Genomic DNA, 12805 nt, shown 5'->3' with positions numbered 1-12805 from the left:
CAAGGTCCTGCGTGTGGCAGGGTCTTCATTAATACAAGTTTTATCTTAGCTAGCCACTCACTGAAATTATAATGTTTTTATCCTTTTCCTCTCGTTTTTCCTATCGGGGTGGCGCTTATCGATTAGAGATTATAAGCGCCCCCTCCGGAGAATGGGGTCGCTTATAATCTCTAATGATAAGCGCTACCCCGGAGAATGGGTCTGCGAGGACGAGACTAGTGCAAGCCCATGGGTCATGTCACGTTTCCTAAAAGTCTCTGCATGTGCTATGGCAGCACGTGAAAGTGCTATGCCTATGGTATATGAAGTGCTATTAAACTTTAAAAAATAGCACTTTTGTTTAAAACTGATAAGTGCTATGGTATAGCACTGTAAATTGCTAAATTTTGACTGTTCTGGTCAAAAAAAAGCACCTCTTTAGGTGCTACCATAGCACTTTTGTGTCAACTGTGTGGATTTAATTTTATTGTGGATGATGCATGGAATATTATTTGTATTCATGAAAGCGGATGCATACAAATAGCTATTCCTTATATCAGTAGACAAATTCAAGACAAATTGCGCACGCATGCAAGTGACAACTCCACTTAGGAGGTATATAAGCTTATATTATTAAGACTATGTAGTTAATGCAACTTTTTCGGTATCGATAAAATATCGATAATGTATCGTTTCTATGTCACATGACAGACTACAAAAAAAAAAAAAAAAAAGCGAATCGAAACCTAGAGGGGTTTGAAGCGAGTGACGATCGAGCTTGCAAAGTGAGTTTATCTGTGACGTTTCAAGTTTGTACTGACGTCAGTGTTTCTGTTCGAATCGCGTTGAGTGGGTCGTGACTGTAACTCTGCTTTAGCGTCGTGGAAATATCCGATATATATAGCGGTCGGCTTGATGTGACCGAGCCTCTTGCAAAGCCTACGATCACGCGCTCACGACCCACGCGCGATTCAAACACTATAGCTACTGCAAAGTTTATAGCTATGCATGCCGGCGCGCATACATGTGATAACCCAGGACGAGCGTATTATTATTATTTGTGTGTGCTGTCACAGTGCAGAAATCAATGTGATTATAACGCACAGGTGTGATTGTGATAATTATCTAAGAGGATACAAAACTGATAGTGTGTGGCGGAGTTGACTATATGAGGGGGGATTGAGTTCCACAGTTTGATTGTCGAGGGGAAAAAGGAAAATTTAAAACTATCAATTCTAGTATCTAGTTGGTTGAAGTAGTTTTTTTATTTTATTTTTATTTATTTTTTATTCCGGCCCTAATGGCACTCCCATCCTCCCCGATCTCTAGCTAGAAGTTAAACCTAATTTAATTTATAAATGACAAAAAGCAGAAGAAAGAAAAAGCAGCTAAACCTACAGAGCCTACACAGGCCTACAAAAACACCGCATGGACCGCCAGCATACACACAGCAAAACCCCCGGACAGGGGCCTTAACAAGAAAGCCCTGCAGACTACTGACCAAACTGCAGGAAGTGGGAGCATGAAACAGCCATTTCTCAAGAAGGGTGGAATAGGAATCAAATAATCATTTGGAATACACACCAGGTTGTTAGTGATTTTATACATCATCTGTAATTTGTTTCTGTTCCTCCTGCTTTTTAGGGTAGGTAAGTTAAGATTTTCTAACATTAATGAAACACTTGAGAATCTAGAGTAGTCCTTGTAACATAACCTTGCTGCTGATCGTTGAACCGCTTCTAGAAGATTTGTGTTGGTAGATGTGTGGGGGTCCCATACAGGAGAAGCATACTCTATTATCTCACCATAGCTTTATAACAGTCAAGTTTGGTATTAACAGGACAGTGGTATAAGTTGTGATGTAAGAAGGCATTGACTTTGGTGGCTTTGCTTGCCATCTGCTTTATATGTTCATTCCAAGAAAGGGTCTGGTCAAAAATTAATCCGAGATATTTGGCATGGGTGACTTCCTTTATTGAGTGGTTGTCAATATAATAGATGTTAGGTATGATGTTCTTTTTGTTAGAAATCCTTAAAAATTTACACTTCTTAGGATTAAATATCATCTGCCATTTGTGTGAGAAGATCAAGATCTCTCTGTAATACATAACAGTCTTCTATGGAATGTATGTTACGGTAAAGAATAACATCATCAGCATATAGTCTAATCTTGCTTTGTACTTGTAAAGAGATGTCATTAATAAATAAGAGAAATAACAAGGGGGCTAACACAGTGCCCTGTGGAGCACCAGAAAGAACATCAGATGAAGAGCTTTGTTTATTATCAAGGATTACTCTTTGTGAACGGTTACTAAGAAAATTCTTAATCCATGTAAGTGGAGTGCCTCTGATACTGTAGTGATGTAACTTGTAAAATAGTCGGGAATGGGGAACTTTGTCGAAATCTTTGTAAAAATCCAACAGTAATACATCACATTGTCCTCTTTCATTCAGACACTGGGCAAAGTCATGTGTTGTTGTAATCAGTTGAGTTACACAGCTCCTATGCTGTCGAAATCCATGCTGTTGCTCTGTTAAAACTTGATGGCAGTCTAAATGTTCAAATATGCAAGAGTATAGAACATGTTCTAGTATTTTGGAGCAAATACAAGTTAGTGAAATTGGTCGGTAGTTGCTGGGATCATCTTTTTTACCTTTCTTGTATATAGGGACAACTGAAGCAGATTTCCAATGTCAGGTAGCGACCCCTGGTTCAACGAGGCCTGGAAAATCAAACATAGGGAAGGGGCAATCTCATTTGCAACCTCTTTAAGGAAGTAGGATGGTAGGTTATCAGGACCCGCAGCCTTATATGGTTTTAGATTAAGCAATAGTTGAGTGATACCTTCTAGGTGTATGTGGATTTGTTGGATATCAGGAAGCGGTTCACCTTCAAGAGTGGGAATGTTAGATGAATCATCTTGAGCATAAACTGATAAAAAGTAATCAGCGAATGCATTCGCTTTGGATAATGAGTCAGTGTGGGTTTCTCCTCTGTAGTTAATCGGGCCAATATTAGTTTGGTCGAGCCGCCTGCTTTTAATAAAGGACCACAATTTCTTTGTGCGATTGTTTTCTGCATCAATAAAGCTAGATATGTAATTGTTAAAGGCCTTACGACACTCTCGTTGCATAAGTCTTTTGATGTCATAGTAAGATGACCAATCATCTCGGTGATTTGTCAGTCATGCATGATTGTACGCTCGCTGTTTCCTATGAGTGAGCCGTTTGACATGATTAGTGATCCAGGGTTGATGGAATTTTGATGAGGAAGTTTTGGTTGGTATTAACTTCAGACAATAATCACAAATGTCAGCAAATTTGTTCCATAGCACATTGATAGGGGTAGAAACTGAGTAGCTGGACATGTAATCTTGAATGAGCAACTGCATATTCTGTCTGATGATGTTAAAGTCTGCTTTTGACCACAAATAAATTAGTCTCTTGTAGGGGTCTTGGAGGTGAATGTTTATGGAAGCCTTAGTAAGAACAGCTTCATGGTCACTTATACCCCCAATAGTTTCACATGACTGCATGGTAGCAGGTTGATTAGTGACAAAAATATCTAAAATGTTGTTGCCTCTAGTAGGGGAGTCCACCATTTGTATTAGACCGTTATTATTGAGAAAATCAAGGAAGGTGTTGTTAAACACTAAGGGGTAAGCATGACCCTCAACAAAGTTGTCCTCCCAGTTGATATCCGGGAGGTTAATATCACCTGCTATCCACAAAGTAGCATCTGAATGGTTTCTCTTAATAGACTCAAGCTGTTTGCAAAGGTCATCAAGGTAATTGATGTTACTGGAAGGAGGACGGTAAACTGAGCAAACAATTAGTTTGGAGTTGTTTGGGAGACTTATTTGGCAAGCAGATAATTCAGAAGTGTTGTCAGGTATATCTACAGCAGAGGAGATGAGGGACCGGTGACAGGCCACAAAAACACCACCATAACCATCGGCACGATCTTTATGGTAAACATTGTAACCTGTTGGGAATACTTCACTAGATGAAATATCTGAATTTAGCCAAGGTTCTGAACCAAAAATGATCTCAGGACAGTTGTATTGATAAGGTTCATAAAGGATTCTCATTTTGAAAGTAAAGATTGACAGTTTGGTAATAACAGGGGAATCATTTGTTGGAGAATTAGTTACAGGTTGAGGTGGAAGGGGGTAATTATCAGTGCAGGGGCCACTTACTGTGGCCTCTGCACTATTTTCCCATTTTTTATCATATATGTATTCTCTCCTTTATTCATCTCAGCAAGTTGCTGACGTAGTGCTTTATTTTTCCTCTGCTCAAAAGAAGTATAGTCAGGAGTTATGAAAATGTTATGAACCTTTGGGGGGTTGTTGGATGATCGAAACTTTAGCTTATTCTTCAAGATGGAGGCCTTTTCCTGGTCAGAGCTGAGTGAGATTTTAAGTAATCTAGGTTTTGAGGATCGTTTTCCTAGACGGAAGGCCTTGTCAATAGTAACTGTGGCTCCCAAGTAGGTTCGAAACAGGTCTGTACATCTTTCAACATCGTGTGTTTCCTAATTTTACCATCTTCAGCAGAGGATTCTTCTATATTATGTACAATTATGTTGAGTCGTCTTTTTTCCTTTTCTTTTTGTTCAGTGGTAATCGAAGCTGCAATATTGACAACTGATTCTTCTGAAATTTGTGATGGAGGATTGGATGGCCTGGGTGTGTGGGTAGGTTGCTCAGTGATGACATCAGATAGGGATTTGTGGTGTTTCCCTAATTGTGATTCGATGGATTTGATGACCTCAGTTATCTTGTTTTCAACTGCATCTAGTCTGGAGTTCACATTCTGTTCCACAGATTGAAGTTTTGCATTATCCCGTGACTGGTTATCATATCATTGCATAGCAGCAGGGAGCATATAGTGCAGTGTAGTGCTCATTTTCTTTTTGTGTGTGGGTGGGGATACTACTGAGGCCGGAAAGACTGAGTGTTGATCGTTCTTTTGGCTTGCGCTTCTATAGGATCGACTTCATACATCCACTCCAATAAACAGTTCTTCTTCCCGGCAATCAGAAGCTGCGCCAGAACGCTAATGCCACAACAGTATATTTTTAATTAATTAATTTTTAAAATTATATGTAATGTAGCTACAGGACTCGACAAGCGAGTGTAAACGTACATAAAGGTGTAGTGTGTGTGCAAATATCATTAACAGTTAATTAGATCTTTAAAGTTTTGTAATGTTGTGCAATTAATTATAGTATCTGGTAATTTATTCCACAGTTTAATTGCATCGGGGTAGAAGGAATGTTTAAACGAATTAACTCTGGTAAATATAGTTGCTTAAATCTATTTGAATGTCCTCGGGTGGGTAAATTATTCTTGATAAGTGAGTTCCCTATATCAATTTCAACAAGATTATTAACAATTTTGTAGATCATCAGGTTTTCCCTTCTAACTTGAAGTGTTGTCCAGTGCATCCTATTTAACATGTTAGTGACACTAGAGTACATTGAGTAATCATTACATACACATCTAGCTGCTTTCCTTTGTACTCTTTCTAGTTTATCAATATTAGTCATAGTATAGGGTGACCAAACTACACAAACATACTCTAATATGGGTCGCACTAAAGTAAGGTAACATCTTTCCCTTACATTTGCTGGACATTGTCTTAAATTTCGCTGCAGAAATGCTCGGACATTATTTGCTTTGTTGGATACAAAATTAACGTGGAAGTTCCAAGAAAGTGTTTCGTCGATATGAACTCCCAAATACTTTGCTTGTGAAACTTGCTGAATCTTATTATTGTTTATGAGATATTGTGTAGCAAAGGGTGAAGATTTGTTAGTTACTCTTAAGTATTCACATTTTACAGGATTAAAATTCATCATCCAGCATTCAGCCCATTGCTGTAGCATGTTGATATCCTCTTGTAGGATTTTACTGTCCTCTGGAGAATGAATCTCTCTGTACAGAAGAGCATCATCTGTGTACAACTTTAAAGTGGACTTAATTTTATCAGGCATGTCATTCACATAACAAATAAATAATAAAGGACCCAATACTGAACCTTGGGGGACTCCTGAAATAACCTCAGCTGTGCTGCTTAGCTGACCATTTACTGTAATCTGCTGAGATCTGTTCATAAGGAAGGACTCGATCCATTGCAGCAATTGGCCATTAATACCATATGAACTTAGTTTGTGAACCAATCTAGTGTGTGGTACAGTGTCAAATGCCTTAGCAAGATCCAAGAGTATTACTCAACCTGAGTCCCCTTATTTAGGGCTTCTGCCAAGTCATTAACAGTCGCAACAAGTTGAGTCTCACATGACCTGTGCTGTCTAAACCCATGTTGTTCATTACATAATATTTTGTGTTTGTTAAGGTGATCATAAATAGACGATGATATTATATGTTCTAGAGTTTTACATAGTACACAGGTAAGCGATATAGGTCTGCAGTTAGATACTAAGGATCTTCCTCCTTTCTTATATACAGGTACTACTTTGGCTTTTTTCCATTCATTTGGAACTCTTCCCTGATTGATTGATGCTTGATATAGTAAAGTCAATGATGGAGCTAGTTTGGCAGCTGTTTCTTTTAGAAATCAAGTAGGTATATTATCTGGTCCACACGCTTTACAAGGATCTAGACTTTGGAGAAGTGAAAATACTCCCTCAGTAGATACTTCAATAAGGTCAATACTTGGATAGTCAGTAACTGGTAAACAGGGGAGAGGGCTACTATCTTCCTGTGTGAATACTGAGCCAAAGTAGTCATTAAATGATTCTGCTTTACTGAGGTCATCATCAATAGCTCTTCCATCCACCTGTAATGCAGGAATACTAGTTTAGTCATTACGCTGGCTATTTATTATGCACTTGTCAATTTCATGCCCCACCCCCAGGCGTCCCCACACCCCAAGTGGGGATTGCTTCTTGTCCCCACCCCTGGGGCAATTGACAGTTGTCCAATTCACTGACCGATATTCGGTAGTTGCATTTCTAAACAATAAAATTGCACTCGCTATAATTTTACTTGCTACAGGTGTATACCAGGTTAATTACTAGTCGCATGCGTGAAATATGCGCTTAGTCATCCTTGAGGTGTTGTAAAATCCCCTACTAGTGGAGGGTGGGGACATAGTGGGGATTTGACAGCCGATTTAGCCTCATGATCAGTAGTGGGGAATTTGACACCATGATTTGTCAATTCCCCTGTATTCGGGGGGGATGAAATTGACAAGTACATTATAGCTTTACAGCATGCACATACAAAATTACAATTAAAATTGGAAGTGGGTAGACTATACTGAACCGAAAGGCTTTTTTTTCGTGGATAACACAAAATAACTAATAGTCATCCATTTACACTGTATGTTAGGGTTGGTATGCCCCCAGTACCGTATTTGACTTTAGGGCACACGTCTAGTAGTTCCCCCGATTCAACTTTAGGGCACGCGTCTAGTAGTATACTGGCCTAGCACACTGGCAGTCCAGGGTTTGAGCCCTGGATGAATTTTGCGTGTGTTTTTCTAGTTTTAGTAACCCTTTTTTGTCTAAGTTTTACTGTCGGTTCAATAGTGGGTAGATCTACGGCTTATTGAACCAACTCAGTATCCACTGCCATTAAAATTATTGGTGTGCATGCTGAAGATGCCAGCAACTAGGTGCTGACATCCATGAGTGGTTAAAGAAAGAAAAAAAATAGAACAGTCATTTACTGTAAGTTGATTAACGTTTGTGGGAATGAGTTCTTTGGAACATCGATAGCATGGACACAGAATGTGAATTGTGCTGGTTCTTTCAGGGTTGGCAATGAGATATCTATAGCCGGTAGGTGTTAGATGTTCAATACACCCTTTTTCTTCCACTCACACACAAAAGGGCTGGAAAGTGAAAAAGCAGTCTGGCTTACATAGGATGATCGATCAGCAGGCACATGCTTCATCTGGCATATGTTCCTGTGATGCGGTGTTATAAATTATTGGAGGTATACTACAAAAAGTCAACCAACTAGCTACATAGTATACTGATATGAAAATTTCATGATTTTTTCATTAGCTACAGCTGGCTAATTTTTGTACACAACAGTTCTGTTATAATTTTGATGCATTGTTTGGTGTTGTAGCTAAAGCAAATAAATAAATTTCTGATCATGATTTGTACATATATAACCCAGACTATAGCTACCTATAGGCATCAAAATCTAGTAGCAAATTTCACTACTAATTTCTGCCACAGTATGCTCACTATTCTTAAGTAGTGATTAAGTTGCAATGTTCCGTAAATTTTGTATAATTTTTCTTCATGAATATGAGTGATTGATCAAACAATTAGATCATTTGCAGGGTTTTTGGGGGCAAGGAATACAATGGTTCAGTTAGTTTTCTGCTACAAATGTATTTGTGTGGTGTTTTATGCCAATTATAAGATTATTTTGCAATATACATGTAGTTACCACAAAGTTACGTATGTTCCCTTTGCAAGAAACAGCCCACCATTACACCACGATGAACATTTTTGTCCATCAGTATTACTACGCTAAAAGTCAGTGAATTTGCATCACAAGGAGCTTATCTCTTTGCTGCACCATTTTGGTGGCTGTCAAGGAGCTGTAACAAAAAATTATATAAGCAGCTATAAATCAACAGTACAATTCCTTGCTTGCATGCACATTGTATTTTTGGGTGGAGTTGACTGGTACAGAGTGTTTGCACTCCACTATGTGCTTGCTGTTTTGCCATCCGTATAAAATGCTAAATGCATGCAACTATTTAGTGGCCTTCTATGGAGGTGACCTTTATTCAGAGGGTCTTGCAAGTAAGGTTGCACTGAGGTCCATGTACTAAGGTATTTATAACAGAAAACAGAAGTTCAAAATGCTTTTGCAAAGCTGAGGTATAAGCATTTGTTAAATTGTGCTATTTTTGGGACTTTTTCAATGGAAAGACACGGAGAAATATTGCCTATTTTGAAGGACAAAATTGCTTATAACTCCACCACCCATGACGGATTTTTAAAAACTTAGTGTTTATGAGATCCCCAGGGAGCACTGCACAAGGCTATACTAAATAAAAATCATTTCAAAGATTCTCCAGGAATTGCTACTTTAAGTAGTGATGTTCCCTAGTCTTTTGTAGTGACACTTACTACATAGTAGTGAATGTCATTACAAAATTATAACATCACTACACAACAAATGAGTGTTGTGGCAGACATTAGTAGTGACATTCACTATTAATATGTACATTTAGTAGTGACTTTCACTAGTTTGTTTTTACTGTGTATACGTAGTTCGTTTTTGGTGGGTACTGTGTAAGCAACAGAAAACTCAGCAGTTAGAAGGTGTTTTAAGGAGGTTACGTTTATTCTACCAGCAGTGCTGCCTAGATAGCCACTGTTGTTGGCTCATGCATGGCCAGTTTGTCTAGCATATTGTATAAACAGAGGATTATATAATCATAAACTCTCCCCAAATTAATCTGTGCAGAGCATTGCATAGATCTTATCAAAGATCTTATCAAAGAAACTGGTTTATGCAGAATGCTTCATGATCATACCATTCACCATGAGCTGGGCCTGGTACTCTGTAATGGATAAATAAATCATGAATTGTTATCATTGGGCAAATTGTTTACAGTGGCTTAATTCATCTACATGATTTGTTGTAACAATTCATATCATTAAACTTCTGTTTTTTTTCCAAACTTCTTAATACAGCATATACAGACTTGATACATTAGGTTTCACTAGCTATTTCAGAACAGAACAACACATCTCCTTTGTTGTAAACATGGTCAGATCAGAATGTACAGTGTATATGCAAGACACTGCAAGCATCAAAAACAGTCACAGTATTTATTGTTCTACCACACGCACCAGTGCTCTAAAGACATTCTAATCATCAGAGCAGATAGTCACACAGTGACTAGTTGACTCTAATAATAGTTAATGTTGCTGTTAGGACTCGACATTAATAGTTGCAATTATGAAATATTGATGTGAGAAATCAACAGCACTGAGGTCATTACTCTAAAATGTAACTCGTTTACATAATACTTGTTATGTATCTAAACAATGTGATGCATTATACTGTTACATATCACTTCCAGAGAAAAGCAACAAGTTCAGTGTGTTGTAACTAGTAATAGTCTTACATTTGTTACAAGCTATAACCATTACTAACCTAGAACTATACAAGTGACATGAGTGAGACACTTATTTCTCTGGTGTAGTTCAGCCACACAACAAGATACTTTGCTGTAATGTCTTAATTGGTCTCAAAGGCACTCCACATGCACTATCACTCTAGTTCATGCCTGCAATGCTGTCAAGTCCCAAAATACAACCGGGATGCAATCCACATTAAAAATAACAATAAAAATGAAGTAATGTGTTATTTTCAAGATGCTTGTTGAGACTTGATTTGCCTGAATTGAATTGGTGTCTGCTTCAAAGTCTGCTCTGTTGGGAACTCAGACAAGTTCTTCAGCTCTCAGGTTTAAGGCATACCTGAGCTGATTGACTGATTTTGCAACAGTTACATTCACTATTTTCTAGTGTATTGGTGTGTTTTATGTAAATAATAATAACAATTTCCGGAGGTAACGTTACTCGTTACTCTGTTATGCAATGTCTTGTTGCTGCAAAAGTAATATTATTACATAACACGCTATTTTGTAAAATCTCTGGGCATTAATTTTCTAAGCATAAAACAAATTTTGTGCAGTTCACGCAGAAATATTTTATCATGAAAATTTGTTTGCACAAGAATAAAATGATACTGCAAGTTAATTTGATGGCCAACTGATGAATGCAGTTAAAACATAGACACATGAAATGTGTACTTTTAACTAGCCATGCATGAAATGATATATACATAAATAGCTGTATGTTTACTGTTATAGGTTGTCTGTATAATATTGAATGTGTTTTTACAGTTCTCTTATTCACATTACAATGGGTGTGCATGTGCTTATGCTTTTACTGGCCATTGCAACCTGTTCTGATGCTGCATCACTTGAGCCAACATGTGTCAAAATTGATGAGTGTTCATGTCACTTAACGGGAGTGGAACAACCTGGAGTGATTGATTTACATAGCCTGGTTAGTGGTGAACACGAGCCAACTTTTACCATTCAAGCAAAATCTGAACAAACTAACCTGACATATAACTACTCTTACAATCCATGCATGATTTTCTCCACTAATAGTTGTCCAAATACTAGTATGTGTCAGACCGGTGATAAAGTGGAATCATACAACTTAGGAAATCTTGAAACTGTTGAGTTTGTGTTTCGAGTCACTTCTGTCTTTGCAGTTTATCACTCTAAACATGATGACAAACATGGACAAAACAGAACATCAGAAGTGGAGTTGATATGTGATGAAGATGAAATGAAAGGAAGATTTGAATATGATCATGAGCTTAGTGAACGTCATTACATGTTTAAGCTTTTCACTCAATGTGCCTGTCCTGGAAAGTGTACATCTTCACAAACTGAATGTCAAGCTAAGGATTTGTGTAGTTGCGAAATGTCAGATAGATCTGGTACAATTAACCTTCATTCCCTTGATAATGCAACAAGCCCACTAAGAGATGAAGCAAGTCCAACAAATACCTTTCTATACAATCCTTGTTCACCTATCACTAAACCTGACTGTAAGGGTAACTCACTGTGTGAAGAAAAAGGAGATGATCTTGTTGGTTTAGGTATGGCAAATTCTGCAAAATTCGTACAGAATAACAATCAACTTAGCATACAATATACTGGGCCAAATGGCAATATGTCATATGTAAATTTGTTTTGTGATGAGAACCAAAGAAATAAGCCATTCTGTAGAGCAGTTGGCAAAGGAAACATGTACGATCTCTACAGTGTGTGTGCCTGTCCTAATGGTTGCAGTGGTCCACCATCAAATGGAACATGTGACCAAACTGACTCATGTACCTGTAAGAGCACTAGTGATGGTGCAGTGATCAACCTTCATGATCTAGACAACCCATCTACACCACTGACTGCAGAAGACAATGAAGGTTACTTTTACTACTACAATCCTTGCAGTGGAATAAAACTACAGAACACTTTAGGAAAATGTAATGGAGTGGCTGCCTGTCAATATGATCCCTACCATGGTTTGTACTATGATATTGGAAATATTGGCCCCGAAATACATTACAATGCTACCTCAAAGTCTTTTACATTTCATTACACTGGAGGTCAAGAAAATCGTTCTTTTGATGTGAGGATGATATGTGATCCTGATGTTGCTAGTACAATACTTTTGCCAGATGATGATATACCTAAAGGTGTTACTATGTATCCTCTTAAGCTAATTTCCAAGTATGCATGCCCACAGTAAGCAAACATTATTTTGTCCTTTTTCATAACTGGACGTTAGACGTAATTGTATGTATGAGAGTGTCCACTTTTGCTCGCAATGTACTTATAAATTTAGTTCCATTATATACTGCATAAATGATTTTGGTCATAATTGCTATTGGTTATTACTTTATTACTGTAGTTAGACTACTTATGTATACATGTACACAGCTAATGCTGATAAATTTTGCATAAATTTTGCAGCAACCATTATGTGTTGCAATTATAACTATGGCACTAAAAGCTTTGTACAACCAGCTATTGTAGTATGGAACAGATTGATCGATTATACTCTTTACAGTTTACATGGTATGGTTTACAGAGTTTACACATTATAATTTGTGTCACATGACTTTACTAAAATAATATTATACCAAAACCTATTCTAATGTGCTTGGCCACACAAAGTCAAGTAGCCACATGTCTGTGGCTCAGTAAAGTCATCATGTTATCACAAAAGTAC

General features: G+C 37.7%; 1 protein-coding gene across 1 annotated transcript; it reads left to right on the top strand.

The window, feature by feature from the left end:
- The first annotated feature begins 691 nt into the window (after positions 1-691).
- Positions 692-12470, top strand: LOC136240980 (uncharacterized). The gene is made up of 2 exons (XM_066032073.1): positions 692-764; positions 10900-12470. The coding sequence occupies exon 2, from the start codon at positions 10919-10921 to the stop codon at positions 12320-12322; it is 1404 nt and encodes a 467-aa protein (XP_065888145.1). The 5' UTR covers positions 692-764; positions 10900-10918; the 3' UTR covers positions 12323-12470.
- Positions 12471-12805: the final 335 nt, after the last annotated feature.

Source organism: Dysidea avara, chromosome 12 (assembly GCF_963678975.1).
Source record: "Dysidea avara chromosome 12, odDysAvar1.4, whole genome shotgun sequence".
NCBI lineage: Eukaryota > Metazoa > Porifera > Demospongiae > Dictyoceratida > Dysideidae > Dysidea > Dysidea avara.
The sequence above is the reverse complement of the archived record's forward strand: the minus strand, read 5'-3'. Positions and strand labels throughout refer to the sequence as shown.